The following is a 24,126-nucleotide window of genomic DNA, read 5'->3' on the forward strand; positions in this document are numbered from 1 at the left end:
TCACTCCACTTTTAAACTAGTAGTGCTTGAAAACATAGTAGGACTTTTGGGGCATTTTATATACCTTAAGGAGGTCAAAGATCAGTTACAACAGCACTTTTTTGTAGTAACAAGGAAACAGAAACAAACTAGGTAGTAATAAATTGGGCAATGACTAAGCAAAGAATACAAAGATCAGAATAATTTGGAGAATTTTTTATGAACTGACAGGATAAAGTAAGAAACAATTTAACCACTCCAAGACAACTCAATGAACCAATTCCATGACCAGATGTGATTTCAAGGAACTAGAAGTAAAGAATGCTTCCCTTTTCTAGTCAGAGAAGCAAGAGGTGATATGCTTAGATTAAGTCATTTATTGTCTGACAAGGCCAAGATGTTGATTTTTTTTTTTTTTTACTTAACTGTACTAAAAAAAAAAAAAAAAAAAAAAAAGGCAGAATTCTGTTGGGGGGGATGGGAAGTGTAAGATAAGTTTAAAAAAAAAAATAGTAAACCTAAGCAAAAGGAAGGGAGAAAATGTGTTTTCTCATGAGTGTGCATTTTGAGGGAAGGGGTAAAATAAGAATCTGGGGAAAGATATAAGTCATGTATAGAAGCAGGAAAACAGAAAACAAGATGCCAGTTCCTTCTACTCCCGTGATGATCCCAAAACTGAATGAATTAATTTATGGACCTTGTTCTGAAACACTACCATCCCTGGTAGGGAAAAGTGAAAGATGGGTAAAATAAAATGCCTGTGCTGCCTAAGTCCTGGAGTTCTAATCTTTTAAGTAAATACTTTCTTTTGGACTGATTTTCCTTATTTGGTATTTGCACCAAAATTTATTTACTTCCCCCCCCCCCTTCCACAGTTAGGCATCTCCAACTACCTACAAATATCTTTAATTGAATATCTTGTATACCTATTAAACACAACATAAGAAGGAAAAACCAAAGTATTAAAAAAAAAAAAAGGAAGATATGAGCAAAAGCTTTGCTGAATATATGAGATTCATATATCCAATTAAAGGACTCCTTAAAGAAGTAAAGAATACCTTAAATAGCTAGAAAAATAATTAGTGGTGATGGCTGGACCATGCCAATTCAATAAAAATAGTAAAACTGCAAAATCTACTCTTTTAATGCTATATACTTTTTAAATTTTTATTCTTTTATTATTTACTTTTATTCTATTTTTACTCCTTTAATGCTATGTATCAATAACATTATCAAAGGGATGCTTTACAGAGCTTGGAAAAATAAAACAAAACCCAAATAATAATGACTAGAATTAAAGTGAAAAAAAAATAAACAAAAAACCCCAAAATTATAAAGAACAAGCATATCCCAAAAGAAAAGATATAAGAAGACACTCCTAAACCTAAAAAATTAGTTTATTAATTGTGCTCCAGAGGAAAGACACTAGTGGCATTCTATCTACTTCCCTTTCTCTATTTCTAGAGATTATAAAATATTTTAAAGATTAATCACTTTTGAAGAGGCAGCTAGGTGGTTTAGTGGACAGAGTTAGGCCTGGAGTGAAATTTGATTTTAGACACTTTCTAGTTGTATAACCCTGGGTAAGTCACTTAACCTGTACCTTAATCTACTACAGAAAGAAATGACAAACATTCTAGTGTTCTTGTCAAGACCCAAAAAGGGTCATGAGGAACCAGACAACTGAATGACATTGGTTCTTACCACACTCAATTAACAAACTTGCTCAGTTTTTCTTCATCATTAAACAAAAACCTTCCCTTGAAATTGCTATTCATTAAAATTATATGCCTTTCTCTCTTTTTCTTTATTGCCAAATGTCTATTAATAGATTCACTGTGGCCCTTCCTTACTAATCATTCACTTCTTAATCACTTGAAACCAAACTTCCATCTCTAGCATTCTATGAAAAACACTCTCTCCATAGTCACTAATGTTCTACTTATTCTTAAAACAAATTACTTTCTTTATTCTTTACAGCATCTGACACTATTATCCATTCCCTTCACTGTCTTTCCCCTTGATTTCATTGACAACTCTCTTGGTTTTCATCCCTCCCACCCCCCTGTCTATTCTTTCTTTGTTCCTTTGCTATCTCTTCAAATTGTTCCTATTCCTTTAAAACAGGCATTAGGCAAAGTGCAATAGTAGGCTTTATTTATTTTTTCAATCCATTCCCTTCTCTGATGAACAAAGGCAAACTCAAAAGGCCAAAAATACAATTGACACCCAAATCTCCATTTTCACACCCTATTTTTCTCTCATTTGAAATCCCTATTTTCAATTGCCTTATCATATTTCTACCTGAATATTTTTCATACTTGGCATGCTCTAAACTAAACTTATCATCTTCCTCTGAAGTAGCATCCTATCTGCTGACACATTGCTAATGATAACATTACCATTCTATTAGTTACCCAGTTTCATAACCTTTTCATAATCTTACTATTTACACAACTAATCAATTGACAGATGCTAATGATTCTATATCTATTGATTTCATCTCTTTCTCTCAATTTCCATTGCAACTAAGTTATTTAAGCTACTGTCACTTAAACAAAATTATTTATCTAATCATTTACAACATTGCTTATGAACACACACAACCACTTTAAGCAAGCCACTTCTCTGTTAAAAAATCTTTAGTACCTACTTATCATCAAACTGAATCAACTTATTTTAACATTCAAGCCCTCCCCAAATTTGTTCTTAAGTTCATTTTTATATTAGTCTCATATTAAGTCAAATGCCTGATATGAAGACAACTGGGACTATTTCTGTCTTGCCCTTTCTCACCTATGTGGCCTGGAAAAAGTTAATAAAAATGGATCCTCCATGTCTTCATCTGTTTGTTCCTGTTTTATTCAAGGACAGTTCAAACATCGTCTTTTCCATTGAATCTTTCTAAATTTCCCCTGAAAAAAGATTTTCTATTTATTCTTCAAACTTCTCACAGCACTTTGGCTTCACTTTTCTTTTGAATATAGCTGTCTTATCCTATTAGACTTTAAATTTCCTTAAATTTAAGAAAATTAGAATCTATGATATATTTCCCAAAACATACATAGTACAATGAACTGCATGTAGCCAATGCTTAATAAGTGGTTGGTGAATTACATAACATGAAATTATACAAAACAAAAAAAAAATCAAAGGCATTCATAAATTTGTTTAGATAAAATAAAAATTGTTCATGTGCTTTCATCTATTATTTTTCTTTTACCTCATAAAGTGTGTTGTATGTAGTAACAGTCACAGTATTTGTATGCAGCATCAACCTCTCTCCAAGAAGAGTAAAAAGACTGTGGGTGTGCATAATTTCAACTTTTCTCCTACAGAAGAAACAAAACCACAACATAATTGATTCTCTGGTCATAAAACAATGGAAGAAGGCATCTACAAACAAATGTGTAACTATCTGAAACATTCTTATAAAAAGTCAAGTACACAAATTAAAATTTCAATGGAGAATTGTCATCAAAAGTTCAAACTACAATTTAAGTATCTGAATGTTAATTAATGGCTATATTCCATAATGAATTTTTAAAATAAATTTTACTGCTGTATCTGTTTCCATATCACCAACATTTTCAACTCTTTCAGGAGAGCCAATCACATATAATCAAATATTTAAAAAGAGCTATAAAGAAATAATAAGTTCCATAAAAATAACTAGCACAAAGTCTGACATATGAACTATTCCACATTTATGGTAACCCTATTCTATTGTAAGCCCACTCTATGGCAACTCACTCAATGTGAGGTGGTATCAGTTATAGACTTTTCCAATGCTCTTTATTGTCCTCCCTTCCCTCTCCCTCCCCACCTTTTTGGGCTGAGACTAATCAGAAAAGATTGCTTTCACTTGGGAAAGAATCCAATATACCTTCACCATCCTTCCCCAGAGCTACCAAAACTTCACTCTGAAACTGCCACATTCTGATAAAAGCCCAGAAGAGGTTTTCCTTCTTCAGGGCATTAAGGTATATTACCATACCAATGACACAATGTTTCCAGGCAAGGTTGGAATTAACTTAGATACTAAATCAGAAATCAGAAGACATCCCACACAAAGAATATAGTGGAAAATTATCACCAAAAAAATACAATCAAGCCCACATAGCCAAATTTTGAGGAAAACAGTGGGTAATAACATAATTTGGAACGGATTACTGATACTGGCTCTCCCATAATCTAAAAAGGAAGCAGAGATTTACTGGACATTACTGGTTTTGGGGAATATATATATATATATCCCATATATTACCACATTTAGTGGCCCCCATTCCACAAGTCACCTACAGGTCTAACTCTTTCAAAGAAGATCAAACAAGACACAGCACTGAAAGACCTAAATCAGTGATCTGATTTTTCTTGAACAGCATAACAAATATGGAAATATGTTTAGAAGAATTGCATATGTTTAATCTATATAGGATTGTTTGCTGTGAGAGAGAGGGAGAAAAATTTGGAACACAAGGTTTTTCAAAGGTAAATGTTGAAAACCATCTTTGCCTGTATTGGGAAAAATAAAATACTACTTTAAAAAAAAGACCCAAATCAGGCCATCCAGTGTTTTTTTCTCTTTCTAGGCCTTTAGGATCTTGTGGGGTCCATAGTATTAGAAGTCTCCAGCCATAAAAATCAAACAAAATGAAGTTTTTGGTAGGCACCTAGGTGTGGCCAAACCAAATAACCATCAGGTTTATGAAGCTGCAAGCTTTTTTAATTAACAAAACACTTTTGAAATGAAGATACTCTCTTACTACTTTGGCTCTAATTGCTACTTACTGAATGACAGAAGATAATATCATCACCTATTGCCCAGAGTTGCCCATTAAGCATCTAAAGAGCAAGAGCTTCAAATTCAAAACTCAATAATGTAACTCCCCAATGAGGTCAATAGGTGCCTATATATGAGGCTGAGAAACACTGTTTTGCCTGGTTTAGCAATGGCTGTGCCTACTGCCATTAGCATATGTTTTGCTTTAGCAGCCATTAATCTGCTAACCAAATATTCTGAGTGATAAGAGTCCTGGCAAGTTATCCAAGTGAACTGAATAGAATGATGAAACTGAGAGGCAAGAGGGCCTCAAAAAAATGTGATAGAGAAAAACTTAAATCTACACTGATTCCTAGACAATGGCTATGTGTCTGACCAAATTTTAGAACCTGGAAAGAAGAAGACTAGATAATCATAAGCAATATCCTTAGGGGTGAAGCTCAATGAAGAAATGACGGATATTTCCAACCCATACAGTTGTTTATGGGACATATTGTTGCACCCCAAAGACATACTATTCCCTCCTCTGAACAGAATAAACAGGATAATATTTTTAGGAGAATAGCCAAGTTCAAGTAATTGGTTTAATTATTGATTTGGATAAAGGGGCTTAGTCATATGATCCCCCTAACAAAAGATGAAGTAGCTATTTCTGCCCAATCCTATTCCTTATGCCAATCAAAATATCTACCTCTAAAAGACCAGAATAGCATATATCTTGCATAGCTGCCAACTTATATCCAATTGGCAAATTGCTAATGTTGCCCTTCTTGCCATTATACCTCAAGGCAAATGGTTTGCCCTTATCCCAGTGACCATCTATTTAGGTTATGGCACTACAATCCCAGTCAAGTCTACCACTGTGACAGCAACTAGCAGATCTTCCACAGAACAAAACCTCCATTTCCTTATGAATCACTTATATCACTGATGCTTCTAATCAGAGGACCCATTTCACTGAGATCAGTGATTAACCCACTGGATAATTTTTCCATCTCTTGTACCCTCTCAGGAAAGTTGCATAGTTGAAAAATGGAATGAGCTCTGAAATAATAATTTTACTACCATATTCCAGTGGATTCATTCCTAATTCACATGGGATGGTGAAAGATGGGAAGGTGGAGAAGATGGAATCTCTCAAAAACCATGTCCTCAACATACTATTGTTAATCCAGGAAGGGAAAAAGTCTTTCCAGTTAATCTAATTTTTGGTTCTCAGTTCCAGGAAGATTTATCTTATAATGATGAACTGCTTATACATATAGTTCCAATGGACTCTCTCAGGTCCGTCCTTTCTCAGGTTCCACTCTGTGAAAGGAGTCACTTGGGGCTTCAAGGTTCACTCAGTGGGTCACTCAGTGGGCTCTATACACACTGGGAAAACAACTCAAGTTCCCCCCTTCAGTTGGTAGATCTCTTTTCCTCCAAAATAATTCAGAAAACTCTTTCCCATTGAAAGTTAGGGGGAGCATGGGGCAGAACAACTGGAAGGTGCCCCTCTTTCTAATGATATGGCAGAGGCAAAATTTTTTGCATAGTTATAGTGACATTAAATTTACATGAAAGAAAGGAAATACCTTAGCCAATTTAAAGGTAATCCTGAGTGGCTACATAAAAGTCCAAAGTAACAGCAAAGGTTAATCAAACTCTTTCTTAACCAGTTACAAAATCTGATTCTACAGAAAGAATTTTTCCAATCTCCCTATTAAGAAATAAAAGTAATGCACTGAATATAAATGAAGGATCTAATGATAAAAACAAATCCATCTCTTACTCTTAGTTTTGAGATCTTTGTACAAACTTTATTTTTTATACCTGAGGTGGGGAAGAGGGTAATGCGGCTGGATGGCAAGCATTCTAAAGAGTTCAAGTATAGCACAAGTAGACTTGTCTTTTGACTGAGTCTTTAATATAAGCAAAAAAGCACTATAAGAGATACAAAGAAACAAGACTCATATTTTCCCAACTGTGATATAATTAAAATACAACATTTTTCTAAATTACTTTAATACATAGTATTACATAGATAGAAAACAGAGAAAACAATCATTTAATTGCTGTTATGCTGTTATTAAAAAAAAAAAAAAAAAAAACTCATACCAAAACTTTTTTATAAAATGAATTAGCCTTTTCAGAAATTGTAATTAATCTTAACCTCAATTAATTTGATAAGAGGCATGCCAAAATAGGACACAATTCTAGTGTGGGCCCTGAATAGAGAATCTTGTTGACACAAGTTATGAAAGTAACATGGATTTAGTGGGTTTGAGATTGTGACTTTCTACTTAATATTGGTATGTTGACATACCAATACTGATTTAACCCAAATAGCTTTTACTGCCCACATTGTTATTTAGCTACATTACTCAAAATTGTCCATACTTTGTAAGGGCCCTTTAAATGGGCGGACACAGTGCATCGGGAGATTGAGGCCCAGAAGTAATTTCTGTGGATATTAGGACTGCCTTGTAGGTGGGATCCTGTCCATTTTGAGATAGCTTCGTAATGGGTGACTCTCTCGCTGATTGGCTGTGTGTGTGTGACCTCACAGGCCCTTTATAAGCCCACTGCAGGCAGCAGTTGCTCTCTTTAACCTGGCGCTCTTCACCCTGGCTCCCTAGCCTGGGTGACCAAGCCAAGATGGGTAGCCAAAAGAGGTAAGGAGTTTGGGAGTGAACACGTGGGTCTTCTGACCAGGTGTTCACTCAGGAACCAACAAGTCAGGGCATCAGTCAGGGCATTATGTGAGGAGGTATAATAAAGGCTTTTAAGATTACACGTGGCTGTTCTTGAGCATGCTATCGGTTATTAAACCATAGATTCAAGAGATAATGGCCAGAGACCTTTGAAGGCCTCAGAGGAGGCGAGCCGGGTAGAGTTGACACTGCAAAGGACAGTGGTCAAAGGTACTGTGTTGGGCCTAGGGCAGACTAGTAATTGTAACTGCCAGGAGAGCACGCTATAATACTTTTCCATATTATGGGCATAGGCTACTCTATAAGGAAATTGATTGGAGTATCTTAGAATAAAGTTCTGATATTGTCCAGCAATGGTTTTCAGATTCTTAAGACTGATGCCACGGAAATTTACAAGTAGCTTCTTGCTCTATCAAAACATGAGCTTTTTAATAGGACACATTTTTTTTTTTCTTTTCCTATCCCCAGCATTCAGTACAATGCCTAACACACAGTAAGCATATAAAATGATTATTGGCCTATGCTAGGTAGGGACTAAGATGAGTTCACAAGATGCCACCCCAACAAAATTTTGTTTAGATGAGGTGGTATGATAAAGTATATAATAAGTACTGGGAATTCTTAAGGAGAATAAAATTTCTTGAAACTGTTTTTAAGTAAACTGTTTTTGCCTCTATCATGTAAACACTAAGTCATCCTAAATGATTAAATCTAAATAGGAGGCATTTCCAATAATCAGTGACTAATCTCAGAGTATTTTTAAAAATATTTTCCCCTAGGGCAAAGACAGAAACTCCTTCTTATATATATACACAGTACTACTTAATTAAACAAATAGTTACTAAGTACTTAGTGTTTGCAAAACATTGTGTTAGATTCTGGAGCTACAAAAGCAAGAAATGAAACCATACTTGCCACCAAAAGCTTATACATTTCTGGAGTGTTACATTATCTTCAGAAGTAAACCCAGAATTTACACAATGTAATTTCAAGAAGAAAAGTATTAATAATTGGGGGATAGAATAAGAAAGGGTTTCACATAGAGATGTCACCTGAACTATGTGCAGAAAAAAATCTAAATGTAGAATGTCTATGTGAGGAGAGAGGGGACCCAAACAGAAATAACCATTTATTAATACTACAAGTAGATATGATGAGAGACAAAACAGCTAAGAAGATGGTTTTACTTTAAAATCAAGTAAAACTAGAAAAGCACGTGGGAGCCAGGAGGTAGCAAATCCTAGAGTCAAAAATAAATAAATAAATAAATAAATAAATAAATAAATAAATAAATAAATAAATAAATAAATAAATAAATAAATAAATAAATAGACAAGAAAGCCATTGAAGATTTTTCAATTAGTATGACACAGTCAGATATTTCGGGAAAATCAATTTGCAAATCTATAAGATGGAAGGATTGGAGAATAAATAATAGAGAAAGACAGGCCAATTAAGATGCCACTATAATGATCCAGATGAGTGCTGAAGAAGGGGTGAACTAGGGTAGAAGTTGTTAACAGCAGAAAAACAATGCAAGAGACTTATGGAAGCCAAGATGGACAAGTAAGCTGTAACTGTCCCATGTTTACCTTTAGGTTATCATGACATAGTACCCTAAGACAGGTCCTGGAACAGGACAAAAACAATCTTTTAGCCCATGAAAAGTGGAAGATTGGAAAGAGGGGTTCAGCATATATGGGTAAATAGAGGACAAAGTTAAGGACAGAAAACAGCAGGAGATTCTGAGCCCCAGTGTGGTAGAGCAGGCAAATACCAACACCAAAGACTCCCTGCCTCCATACCTTAGTAGAGCTAAAGCAGCTCATAAGCCCTAACTAGGGGAACCACCACATGTTCAGTGTAATAGTAAGCAAACAGGCATCTTCCAGAGACCACACTTCCACATGCTTTAGCAAGTCTCCTAAAATAAGGAACCTCCAGGAACCAGATTTCCACATGCTTCAGCATAGTCTCTGCAAACACAGAAACACTTCATCAGGCCTCAGCACACACCAGACACCACCAGGATGCCAATTTAACACCAGATAAACTGCCAGACCCATTCAGTCTCCAATAATGCCAATCACCATATAGCCCACCCCACCTCAGCACATCAATAGACACAAGCACCCTGAGTGAGTCTATGGGCAACAACAGTGTAACATTAGGCCTGCAACCACTAGCACAAAAAGTCTAAGACAGTACTCCTACCATGAAAGTAGGGTTCAAATTTAAAAGAATAGAAAAAAGACAAAAATAACAAACCAGTGTGGGGATTGGGGGGAGGGAAAGGAGCAAAAAACAGAAAAAATAAATCTTGACTATGGAAAGTTACTATAGTGACAGAGAAGACCAAGACAAATTCAGAAAAGGACAGCGATGTCAAAATATCTATGGGCATAAACCTAAAGAAAAATGGGAACTAGTCTCAAGCTCAAAGAACTCATGAAGGAGCTTAAAAAGAATATGAGAGATAGAAGAAAAATTGGGAAAAGAAATGAGAATGAGACAAGGGTTATGGGGGGAAAAATTCAGCTTGTAAAAATGCTCAAAAAGTAGAAGTAGCCTAATGTAAAAGAAGTTACAAAAAATGAAATGAAATAACAGAAATGGCCAAAAGGAAAAGAAAGTAGAAAAGGTTTCCAAGTTGTTGATTCTTTTTTTCATATTATAAAAGAAATAAAAAATCTAGTATTGAAAATGAAAAGGGTAAAAATACTATCATTGAAGAAAAAAACTCAAAGAAATCATTAGGAAATATTTTGGGCAAAGATATGTTAATAAATCTGAAATCCAAGCAAAATCAAGAACACTAGAGATCAACGCAATCAAGGGAATATTCCTTAAAATGATAAGTAGTAGCTATCTAAAACCATCAATAAGCATTATCTATAGTGGGAATATGCTATAAGCTTTTCCAATATGGTCAGGGGTAAAACAAGGATGCCCATTATGGCATCTATTATTCAATAAAATACCTGAAATGTTAGTTATAACAATAAGAAGAAAAATAAATCAAAGGAGTTAGAATAGCCAATGAGGAAACAAAACTATCATTCTTTGCAGAGAATATAACAGTATACTATTTAGAGCTTAAACCAAAAAATTACTTAAAATAATTAAAAAGTTTAGAAAAACTGCAGTAAGATAAATCACAAATATTTCTGTGTATGAGCAACAAAACCCAGCAGCACATGATAGAAAAATAATTCCACTTAAAATAACTGTAAACAATATAAAGTACTTGAGAGTCTACTTGCCAAAACATGAACACAATTATGAAACACTTTTCATACAAATAAAGTGAGGTCTAAATAACTGGAAAACTATCAAATTGGTCATGGGGAGACTGAGACAATATAATAAAAAAAGACAATTCTATCTAAAGTACTTTGCTTATTCAATGCCATATAAATTAAACTACAAATTATCTGAGCTAGAAAAAAATGACAGTAAAATTCATCTCGAAGTACAAAAGGTTAGGAATAACAAGGGAATTAAAGGGAAAAAATATAAAGAAAGATGATCTAGCAATACCAGAATTCAAACTATTTATAAAGCAGTAATCATTAAAATTATCTAATACTAAGATATAGAGTGATGGATCAATGTAATAGTTTTGGCAGTCAATAACCACAGTAACCTAGTGTTTGATAAATCCAAAGACCCCCCCAGCCTTCAGGATAAAAATTCACTATCTGACAAAAATTGCTGTAAAAACTGGAAAACAAGAGGACACAAACTAGGTGTAGACCAACATCTCTTACCATATACCAGAATAAGGTCAAAATAGGTTCATGTTGTTTGTTTGTTTGTTTTCTAATATTTTGTCTTTTGGATCTGATTTTTCTTGTGCAGCATGATAAATGTGAAAATATGTTTAGAAGAATTGCACGTTTAACCTATATTTGATTACTTGCTATATAGGGAAGGGTGGTGGTACATGAAAGGAGCAAGAAAAATATGGAATCAAAGTTTTGCAAGGCTGAATGTTGAAGCAGTCTTTGAATTTATTTTGAAAAATAAAAACTTATAAAAAATGAATGTATAACTTAGATACAAAGGGTAACATCAAAAGCAAATCAGAAGGGCAAGAAATAGTCTGCCTGTCAGATCTATGGAGAGGGAAAGAATTCATGATCAAACAAGAGAGAGAGAATTATGAAATACAAAATAGATAATTCTGAATATATTAATTTTAAAAGCTCTTATATAAACAAAACCTATGCAACCAATATTAGGAGGACAGCAGAAATCTGGAAAATAATCAGCTCATCAAATATCTCTGATAAAGGCCTCCTTTCTCAACTATAAAGAGAAAACCAAAATTATAATACAAGACAGTTCCCAATGGACAAATTCAAAGGATATAAACAGGCAGCTTTCAGTTGAAGAAATCAAAACTATTCTTAGATATACAAAGAAGTACTGCAAATCCCTTTTGATTAGAGAAAAACAAATCAAAACAACTTTGCAATGCCACCTCAAACCTTTAGATGGGCTAATATGACCAAAAAAGAAAAATGAAGAACACGAATACAGTGTTGAGAGAGTTGTAAACAGATCCAATCATTCTCAAGAACAATTTGGAACTAGGCCCAAAGTAATTTTCCTCCACTACTTTATTATTTTCTCATTTTTAAAATCTGTTTCTTCTTTCAAAAAAGTGACTACTATAGAAATATGTTTTAAATGCACATGTATAAAAAGTTGTAAGATTAAAAAAAGAGTAAAATAAAATTATATTTAAAAAATTCATAGATCTTTGGTTGAGAAATCTTAGATTAAGAAGCAGGTTTAGGGGCAGCTAGATGGAGTAGTAGAACACTAGCCCTGAAGTCAGGAGAACCTGAGTTCAAATCTGGCCTCAGACACTTAAAACTTCCGCTGTGTGACCCTGGGCACAGTCACTTAACCCCAATTGCCTCAGCAGAAAAAAAAAAAAAAAAAAGGAAGAAGCAACAGGTGTAGTAGCACTTTAAAAGATTTTTTAGGAAAATAGGAATAATATATTTTATACTTCTGAACACAGAAAAATGGGTCTATTATAGTATAAAAACAATGGTAGCAGGGTAATTTAAAAGATCAAATGCCAGAGGCAAGATTAAAAAAAAAAAAAATCTTGACAGGTGTAGAATATTAGGTCAAATATAATCCAATTACACTTAATTAAGAAAAATATTTTATATAAGAATTCAAAAAGTTATCTTCCTAAGTAAAAAAGACATAATTAGAAAACATTTTTGCCAAACAAAAACTGTGAGTTTATTATTAGACTTAAGAGTGAACTGACTATATGTGCAATATGGCAGGCTTAGAAGGTTAATGTGATCTGAATCTATATTAAAAGAAACGTGCTCAGAAGAAGCTAGATGGCAGTTCCATTATTTTCTATCATCATAAGATGAAATCTGGCATATTCAGACATATTGAATTCAGGGCATTGCCTCATAAGATGGGCAATAATAAGTTAGAAAGCATCTAGACAAGAGCAACCAAAATCATGAAAGGCCTGTGGTTTACAATATATGAGATCAAAAGAATAGTGATCAACTTGAAGAGATGAAGTTTTGGGGTACAAAATAGCTCATTCAATCAAACTCAACCAACTGAAGAAGTATCATCTGGAAGATAATTTAGATTTTTTTCTTCTTGATCAAATTTGGCAGATCAAGAACATCACTGTCTGCTCTTTCCTGCATGCCAATTTTCTGCATTGCTCCCTGGGCTCTCCCGGACTTGGCAGATGCTGTTACATTCCTGCTACTTATTATCTGTTGGATCAGAGAAGCTTTCAGTTTCTATCTCCCAGACTATGATGTTCAGAACCTCTCTGATAAGAGAAGACCCCTTCTTTAGTCACAACCATCCCATAAAGCCAACAAAAATTAGGGAAAGTAATCCTTTCCTTTTTCCAATTTCTACCTTCTAAATCAAAGTCCTCTGTTAACAAGACAACACTCTAAACTATGGTAGCTACTCCTTCACAGATCTAAGATCCTCTTTGGCTTAGCTACAAAATAGATTTGAGCTAGGATAAATGGTAAGATAAAGTGGCAAAGTTCATGGTCTCTACTCATCCTCAACACATTCCTACCTTTATGATGAAGATTTGTGAGCAACATCGCCTGACTGATTTTGTGCAATTATTTTAGTTAATGTCTCAACCAACATCAAATATTGATGGATATTGATGGAGTCCTCTAGGATGCTAAGAAATCTTTTTCTTCCTCCCTCTTTCTCTATTTCACATAAAATAGTTTTTAACTGTGTGCTATATTTTTCTCAAATTTATTCTTTTTTTTTAGCTTTATATTAATTAGGACTAATCCTAGTATCTTCGAAGTATTAGATCTTTAAGAAATGGATGGCCTTCACAGAGTGGGGAGAGAGTGGAGTCTAGACATTCAAAACAATAAAGAAAATGTTGTAATCATTTGAATATGACAGATAATGAGGGCCAGGGCTGTAGTGAGAGAATGGGGGGGTGAGGATGGAAGGTGATAGGTAGATATGGGAATGAATAAACAAATAAAGAATTCACTTACTATGTGCACAACTTTGGACATAGAAACACAACAACAATCCTTCCTCTTAAAGAACTCATTGTAATAGGAGAGACAACCCAGATGAAAATTTTCAGATACAAATCATGTGGAAACATCCCATGGTTCTTACTATGCAGTGACAGTAAACAGTAATGACTTTTCTTTAATAATTTAAAAAAAAAAAAAAACCATATTAGTTTCTGATGTGGAACCATTTTAATAATACTAAGGACTTGATGGCAGGATTTTTCTTATCTTCATCTTCAATAGATTGTAAAAAGAATCTATATAGATTTATTAAAAAATTCTAGCATTTTATGACTTTAGTTACCCACCAAATCATTAACATATAAAAACATGCATCATGAGAAAAAAAAAAAAATCAACCATATCTTCTCATATAAACAACTTGTCAGTCTTGAGTAATAATGCTCACTCATGTAACAGGTCTGTGAACAAGCACATTTTTCACTTATCCTTAGTGAAAGATGGGATGACTTAAATAACTACAATATATTATAAACAATTTCTTACAAAAAAGATCACAAATTAAAACCAAATTATTTTACAGAATTTGCTACAAAAACAAAACAAAACTATAAAATTGCCTTCACTTAAATTCTCCTCCTATATTCTGTGAGCCAACTCAAATGTCTTTGAGCTTGATAGTGATTCTCTCAGCACAGACTACATCTAGGTTAGTATCTTCAAGGAAACATAGCATATGTGTTTTACTGGTCTCCTAAAGGGCACTCCCAGCAGCATTCCAGAAACTCCAAGTATATTTTGAAGTCCTAAGAAATATCCCTTGTCAATCATTCTCCAATTGACAAATGATCAAAGGATATGAACAGACAATTTTCAGATGATGAAATTGAAACTATTTCCACTCATATGAAAGAGTGTTCCAAATCACTACTGATCAGAGAAATTAAGACAACTCTGAGATACCACTATATTCCTGTAAGATTGGCTAAGATGACAGAAAAAAATAATGATGAATGCTGGGGGGGGAATGTGGGAAAACTGGGACACTGATGCATTGTTGGTGGAGTTGTGAAAGAATCCAGCCATTCTGGAGAGCAATTTGGAACTATACCCAAAAAGTTATCAAACTGTGCATACCTTTAGATCCAGCAGTGCTACTACTGGGCTTATATCCCAAAGAAATACTAAAGAAGGGAAAAGGACCTGTATGTGCCAAAATGTTTTAGGCAGCTCTTTTTGTGGTGGCTAGAAACTGGAAAGTGAATGGATGCCCATCAACTGGAGAATGGTTGGGTAAATTATGGTATATGAATGTTATGGAATATTATTGATCTGTAAGAAATGACCAGCAGGATGAATACAAAGAGGCTTGGAGAGACCTACATGAACTGATGCTGAGTGAAATGAGCAGAACCAGGAGATCACTATACACTTCAACAATGATACTGCATGAAGATATATTCTGATTGAAGTGGATATCTTCAACATAAAGAAGATCTAATTCAGTTCCAGTTGATCAATGATGGTCAGAAACAGCTATACCCAGAGAAGGAACACTGGGAATTGAGTATAAAATGTTTGCACTATTGTCTTTCTACCCAGGTTACTTATACCTTTGGAATCCAATTCTTACCATGCAACAAGAAATTTGGTTTTACACACATGTATTGTATCTAGGTTATATTGTAACACATTTAATATGTATGGGATTGCCTGTCATCTAGGGGAGGGAGGGGAAAATTTGGAAAAATGAATACAAGGGATAATGTAAAAAAAAAAAAAAATTACCCATGTATATGTACTGTCAAAAAAAATTTTAATTATAAAATTAATTAAAAAAAAAAAAAATCTCCCTTGTCAACCACTGGAAAAGAAGCTCTGTGATCAAAAGCTCTGACTTCTCTTAAATGCACCTTTCATAAAAGGCTACAATTCCAGGCCAGTAACTATTTGGCTATTTTATTCTGCCATCAGAGAGACCTTCTCTTGGCAGTCTTTTGTTGGCACTGGGCTTTACTACCAGCACATGAGTCACAAGTATGAATAATCTACTTAATTTGGTCTAACCAAATGAACATCTGATACTTGTTCACTCAATTCACTGCTGATGATATTTCTATCTATTCCTCTGCCTTGTTCACATAACTAAAATTGGGAAATGCTCCTGCTCTGCTCAATGACCAAACTGCTCTGCTTCTTCATTGCAGCTTCTAACATGGTTGATAAATCTCTCTTTAGGGATAGCCTTTCAAGCCTCTGCCTGCAGCCATTATTCTGGCAAACAACTCACTAGAGAGATACTGCCTTGCAACTGCTCATACAGTTATTATAACCATATCTACTGATATTTCATAAGGACACATAAATGTTTTGAAAGACAAAATGAGGGGAAAAGGAGTAAAAGAGAGTGTTTCCAAATTCTCAATAACAGAAAAGATATTTTTTTGCTGAAAAGGGGTTGAGAAAGTAACAAAGGATTTTGAAGACAGAAAGCTTAGAACAAGTTTTGGAATGGAGGGTGGAAAGAAGAGTAGAATAAAATAAGTTTGAGTGGTTGACTGAAACCAGATAAATGAAATTCAGTAATTTAGGATTTAATAGGATCCAATGAAGGCTTTAAAAGTAGAAGAATAACATGATTAGAGTTAGTCATTAGGAAAATTACTTGGACAATGTTTTAAAGGAAAAGACCAAAAAAAAAAAAAAAACATTAGGAAGAGCGATTATCAAGCTATAACTAAAATCTAGACAAAAAGAAAGGGCAGAAGTAGGATACTGTAGACATAGGACCAACAAGACTTTGCAACTAATAGGTTATGAACAATAAGAGAAAGTCTAAGCTTAAAGGTAGAAGTGACAGTTTTAAGGAAAAAGATTATTACAGTTTTGTATATATTAAATTTGAAGCATCAACTAATTATTAGGTAGATGTATTCAACAACCAAATGTTAAATAGGATAGACTACTGGAAAAAAGTTGAGGGGAAAAGTACAGAATTGACAATCATCTTGATGGAGGTAATTATCAAAGTCATAGTAACAGAGGAGACTACAACAGAAGAGAGTATGGAGAGGGAAGAGAAGTTTAAGAATAGAATCTTGGGAGAATAAGGGACAAGAAAAGCAAAAGTGATAAAGGAATGGCCAAGAAGATACTAGCAGAAGGGTATACAGGGAAGAAAGTAGAACGTCAAGATAGTGAAGATAAATAAAGGTATTAGAAGGGGTTATTAAACGTGTCAAATGTCACAGAGTTGGGGGGGAAGAGAAATTCAATTAATGAAGTATGATAAAAGTTATTTCAATAGAATTGTAAATGTTTTATCATCAAAAATAAACAATGAGATCTTTAAAAATCATTTTAAACACCAATGATACTTAAATGAAAAGCTTAATTGGTCAACATTAACTTTAAAATCATTACAATTACTTTCACTTCACACAACATAATTACCATGTTCCTTTTGTTGTACTACTTGAATGCATTTTATAAACTGATTTTAGCATTATAAAAGGAAAAGAACTATTCCCCCACAAATTATTCCTATAATTTGTTTTAAAAATAATTAACTTACTTGTGACCCAAGTGCTTGAGAAAATATCCCAAAACCTTCAGAGCCTGAACCCAAATACTTTCACTTTTGGAAGCCAATAATTTGTAGATCACTCTAAGAAGACATAAAATATTCAAATCGTTAATTATTGGATTAACAACAAAAATAAATATTTCCTTGGAACTGCTTCTTAAGAAAATAACAGAAAACATGAAGTCACTCAAAATTTCTATAATTATAGAAATACGGTAATGGATATTTGTATTAGTTTGTATTTAATATTTTTCATTTTAAATTAATATAAACACCAACAGCATTTCTAAATGAAACTAGGAATCTCAATTTCATGTCTTGTTTTTCTTAATTATATAAAAGTCCACATATTACTTTCCAAACTATCCTATCCATGTTGACTTCTGAACTTCTTTTCTGTATATTTTGAAAAAATAAAATTTGTAAACAATTCTCTCCCAGCTACTCCACCTCAAATTAAAAACAGAAGGGTCAAAAAATATGTATACTTCAATATACTTCAGTATGCTTCATTAGGACTCGCTGAAACCATCTCATTATTTCTTAAAGTAAAAAAAATATTTTATACATTCATAAACAATTTTTGTTCATTCACATTTCAATTTAAAGACACAATTCTTTTTCTTCTTCCTTTTAATTCCATTTTTGAGATAAGGAATTTTGTTCTGCTTGAGACTATTTCCCAGCTAGTATTATTTTTTTTGCTTATGACTATTCCCTGCTTAGTATTACCATAATTCCTAACCTACCAGTCACCCACCGCCATCTTTATTATTTTTCTTTTCATGTTTATGTATTTTTACTCCAAAATATGTGTATTCATTATTCCTTTGTTTAGTTCAGATAAGAATAAAGTGCATCTTATGTTCATTCTCTCCACTGCTTCTTCTATGTTTTAATATTCTCCTTATATACCCCAATTATGAATGAGAGCAAAATTCTTTGAAATTAGGAAGGGCAGTTATCAAGTTATAACTAAAATCTAGGCAAAAGGAAAGGACAGAAGTGAGATACTATAGACATAAGACCAACAAGACTTTGCAACTGACAGATTATGAATAAGAAAAAAATCTGAGCTTATTAGGTAGAAGTGACAATTTTAAGGAAAAAAGCTTATTTGTTTGTAGCAAATTTGAACTATCAAACCCCTTCTTCCACATTTTAACACACTTCACAACATATTATTTTATGTACATATTTATTTATACATCATATATATTACATATTATACATATATAACTTACACTTGTCATATAATGAGTTGCCTTTCTGTTGAGAATAAGATCTTTGATGACAGAGATACTGTTTTATCTAAATATTTTACCTCCTCTAATGCTAGCACAATATTCTGTAAAAAGTAGGTATGAAAAAATGTTTCACCAATTTAGTCCAAATAGAAGTCTTCATATGTGCTTTACTTATTCCCTAATTTTTCAAAATTCCATCTTGGTATGAATTATATCACCTCAAAGTTGGAAGGAATCCAAAAGGTCACTAGGATTCAGCACATAAATGAACACTCAATAAGCATTTATTTATTAAGTGCTTAGTATGGAGTTATTCTCAACAATATAGTGATCTTAGAAAATTCCCAAAAAAAAAAAAAAAAAAAAAAAAAAAAAAAAAGAATGCTATCTACCTACCTGCAAAGAAAGAACTAATGGAATCTGAATGCAGATTAAAGCATACTTTTTTTAAACTTTTTTTGGGGGGAGTGCTAATTTTTTTTTTCATAACATGACTAGTAAGGAAACATGTTTTGGCCATGTACAATCTATATGACATTACTTATTTTCTCAATGAAGAGAGAGGGTAAGGAGGGAGGGAAAATAAATTGCAACTCAAAATTTCAAAAAAAAACAAATGTTATAAAAATAAACATGTAAATTTTAAAATTAAAATATTTTAAAAAAAATTCTAAAAAATTATCTACCATGTGATAAGTATAGGTAATGATGAATGCTGAGGCTGTACAAATAAAGTCCAAAACAGCCCTGGCCTGCAAGCTGAGATGTAGAAAATGATATGTAAATATACAGAGTAGATGGAAGGTTACTTTATCAGAGAAGACTATAGCAGCTAGAGTGACTATAAAAGACCTCCTTTAGAAGGAAGTATTTGAATTCAAACTTTTTTTTGAGAAGCTTTAATTTTTTTCTTTCTTGAATAATCAAGGAAAATAAATTCCTTCACTGCTCATCTTCAAAATTGTATTTTTTTTCTGCATCCTGAAGTCATTAACTTGCTTAAAGGAGGAAGATAGTATGCATCATCATCAGTTCTCAAAGAATATTATTCAGTTTTAAAATCTTTTAAAGTTGTTTATGGTTCTTGTTATTGTTTAAACTGTTTTCCTGCTTTTGATTATTTCATATAAATCAATTCATATAAGTATTCCTAGGTTTCTCTGAAATCCTGCCTCCATTTCATCTCGTATTCTGTCACAACAGTATTCTATTACATGGATATATCACAATTTGTTTAGTCATTCCCCAATTGATGGGCAACTCATTAGTTTCCAGTTCTTTACCACTACAAAAAAAAAAAAAAAAAAAAGCTGCTCTAAATGCTCTTGTACAAATAGGTCTTTTTTTCGTTATTTGTGACACAGACCTAGCAATGACATTGCTTGATCAAATGGTATTTATTTATAATTTAGTAACTTTGGAGGCATAATTCCCAGCATATTCCCAGAATATCTGGCCTAATTAACATATTTATTAACAAGTGTTTTTCATGAGCCTTGAAGTAAACAGGAAAACTAAGGCACAGGTGAAGAATCAGATCATTCTAGGCATGGGGGACAGTTATTACAAAGAAATAAACAAAGAAGGTGGATAACTCAAACCATAAAAAGGAAGTTCTATGTTAAATAGAATCATAAATTCTCTAAAATGTGGTCTTTCCAATACTGAATATCACTGGAAGACTTGATTTTACCATTTTATCTCCTCAAGAAATTGATATTACAGTACCTTTATTCACATTATTTCACCTTTAAATCTTTTTCCTGACCATATCAAATTTAATGAATACTTTTATTTTTTGCAAATATTCAATGTTAATGCTTAATAATATCATTATTTTACCGTATCCCATTTCTTTGATCAAAGGCGGGTATCATTGAGGCTGGGTGTTCTGACATCAAAGCCACTAATAACTGTAAAACATCATGTATGTTTTCATCCTACAAGAAAGGATCAATAATATTTCATATGTTAAATTTAATCGTCCCATAAATGAAATAAAGAATGATTCTTATATCCATAAAACTTACCTCATGCATTGTTAATAAATAATTTAATATACTCTGAAGTTCATCTTCCTTGACTCCTCGGTCCTAATAAAATCCAAAATGTTAACCTATTAGTAAAGAAAACTATAGAAGGACTATTTTTTAAAATAAAACAAATTAGAGAGAAATGGAAATTGTGTCAGAGACTAAAACTTTCATATTTCATATAATAAAAAGAGTTTCAAAGTTATAAACCTTAAATATAACTAAATTTAAGTAAGCCAGTAACCACACTATCACATTTGAGTGGAAAATCACTAAAAAGCAGATGACAAGTATTATTAATTGCCTTTTTACTTTCAGATAATTTATGATTACCATCAAATTCCATCTTTCTATTTATTATATGTCAATTAATTTCCTCCACTCTATAGTGTATGTGTTAAAATGCAGGGCTCACATAGATAACTTTCTTTCCTATTCAACATATTTTCTCCCTGGGACAAAGATTTTCTTAAATAAAATATGATAAATGTAACAAAACCCAATCGACTACTTATATTATTTTGATAAAACTAAAAAATTTCTGCTATGTTATTTGTTGTTTTTATGACAGAGATTTGTAATTGTAATTCTCTTAGACATTAAGACTTAAAAGATACAATTTCTTTCAAAAATAAAAAAGCAAAAAAAAAAAAAAAATACTCCAGTGAATTACCTTTAATATAAGCTGCTTCAAAAAAAGGAGCATAAATGCTCGTAATGATATAATTTCTTTTTGTGAGGGTCGTGGCCCATCTAGAATAAAACAGAAACAATGCTACTTTAAATTATTTTTATGCAATTATTCTATTCAGATTTTTCTGTATTTCAGAGATCATACGTCAGTGTTTCCTACAAAGTCCACTAGATTATATGAGTTAAAGGCTTTCTTGAGAAAATTTCAACTGTGGCGTTATTTTCCTTTCCAAAATTCAAAATGCAACAATGAGTATATCAATTAAAAATGGGTTTAAATTTTCCTCTAATGTTGCTTTAAGGATGCCCCCCAAACCTGCTTTAGCCTGTGAGGTAGACAAACAATCTGGAAGAACATGATTTAGGAGTTACAATCATTGTACTTCACTTCACAAAATAGTTCAAAACCAATTCAGTTTAGAAAATGCTACTATATTTTTTTATAATAACATCATCAAATCCAACTTTTCATCACTTATCAATTTGAAAGTATTAATAACCAGCACTCCTCAAACTATGCATGGATGAAAGTTGAGAGAACAAAGGAAATAAATTCTAATTGAAAAATCAATGGGTAGAATATTTTAATAGTCACATATTTTATTATGTTTAGGAAAATAGCTTTGAACTCGTTAACCCCCAGGAAACTCTATCTATCTATCTATCTATCTATCTATCTATCTATCTATCTATCTACCTACCTACCTACCTACCTTCCTTCCTACCTTCCTACTTCTAAACTTTACCAACAGAATTCATTCTAGCTCTAAATCTATAATCTTCTGCTCATTAGAAATATTATAGGACAGTTGAAATCCATAGCTGTTATGAAAAGAATCTTAGAATCACAGAAACATAGTTGGAACTAGTCTCAGAAGACATTTACTCCAAATAATGATAAATCCTAAAATAATGCTAGATTCAGAATTGGAAATAAATGAACAAAGGCAAAAAAAAAAAAAAAGTAAAAAGAAAAATCAATTTCAGTTTTCAATGGAACAATTCAACTAAAGTCTTACTTCAAAATTCATAGAAAAACAAGGGAAGTTAGAAGTTATTAATCCAACTTTTAGTCAAATAGGATTTCCTTTTAAAATATCCAAGCTTCATCCTAAGTCCACATAAAGGCTTCCAATGATTGGGAGACTATTAATCTACTAAATCAGCTCTTTCCATTTCTAGACAAATCAAACTCAACTATTGAGAAAATGTTGAGTTTTGCCCCTGTTCTTAACTAAGACTGAATCAAACTCTCAAATTTCTATTTATTCTAAGAACTATGCTATGGCATTGAGAAACTCCTTTGTGAACATAACAGCTCTTTAAAAACCTAAAAGGGGATCTTTAAAAAAAAATTTTAAAGAAACAATTTTCTCTCCCCTTCCTTAAAAGGAAAGCTAATATGAATAGTCAAGCAATAGAAATTTCAAACTCTGGCCCAGTCCAAAAACATGGTTCTCTCAATCTTAAATTCATAAAGACAAGAAATTTTGAAAGACTTAAGAACTCTGAACAATATAGTGAACAACCACAATTCCAGAGGAAAGATGAAAAGCTATCAACTATCTTCTTGTGCCTGACTATGTATTTTCATCTTTTTCAACTAATTCCTGAAAGGAATGTTACCTAAAACTCATAATCCTGTTTTATCTCCTTTAGACATGCTACAATTTGTTTGTCGTTGCAAAAAATAAACAAGCCAGAATTAAATATAATAATATGCTAATATAGTCAGCAAAATAAAAATTAAATACCTATTATGCCCCAGATACTATGCTATAATCCCAAGAACAACAAGAAAGGCAAAAAATAGTTTATTCTCTCAAGTAATTCCCATTCTAATTGTGGAAAATAATAACACAAACAACTATATGCTAACAAAATATAAGGTGTTCGAAAATTCTTTGTACAGTTTTAAAATTTTACACATATAGAATAAATTAGGAATAATCTCAGAAATTAACTAAGATTAAGGAGAACTGACACTTGTTTCAGAAGTTGAAACTTTACCTGAGATTTAAATAAAAACAAGGAAGCTAGGAGGTAAAGATAAAAAGCAGAACATTTCGTATATGGGGAATAACCAATGAAAATGTCCAATGTAGTGTCATGTGAGAAAGACAAAGTCACACCAAGCTCTCTGTAATTACTTTCCTCCAAAAATGCTTTTAAAAAAAAAATCATTCTAGAATTCTGACAGGAATTAAAGACAAGCACAATAGCCTAGAGTTTATAAACTACATACACCCTATACCATTTTTTAAAAAGACATTTTTCCCTTTTCCAATTCTGTGGCATATATACTACTAAATATTAAGTTCCCCAGATACACTATCATTTTGTCTTACACTACCTCTTCCCTTTCTAGATTCATTCATTTGCTCAATTGCTACCTACCCTTAATCACTGAATGGGTGCAGTCTTAATCAAATTGAGACCTGCTGAAGACCTTAGATTAAAAAAGGCCAAGGTCTCCCATTTCATCCAGGGCAATCTCCCATCATCCTGATCTATGTCTTGCCACTGGACCCAGATAACTCTGGAGGAAAAAGTGAGGCAGATGACCTTGT

The 24,126-nt window shown here is 32.8% G+C and overlaps 1 protein-coding gene across 1 annotated transcript in view; it reads right to left on the reverse strand.

Annotated features, from left to right (window-relative positions):
- NBEA (neurobeachin) overlaps positions 1–24,126 on the reverse strand; it is a 699,286-nt gene that overhangs the window by 511,944 nt on the left and 163,216 nt on the right. Inside the window, 5 exon segments of the mRNA XM_074303499.1 lie at positions 3,203–3,311; positions 17,572–17,664; positions 20,673–20,770; positions 20,861–20,923; positions 21,537–21,616. Of these exon segments, the coding sequence (XP_074159600.1) occupies positions 3,203–3,311; positions 17,572–17,664; positions 20,673–20,770; positions 20,861–20,923; positions 21,537–21,616 (443 nt within the window).

The sequence above is a fragment of the Sminthopsis crassicaudata genome, chromosome 3 (assembly GCF_048593235.1).
Source record: "Sminthopsis crassicaudata isolate SCR6 chromosome 3, ASM4859323v1, whole genome shotgun sequence".
Classification (NCBI taxonomy): Eukaryota; Metazoa; Chordata; class Mammalia; order Dasyuromorphia; family Dasyuridae; genus Sminthopsis; species Sminthopsis crassicaudata.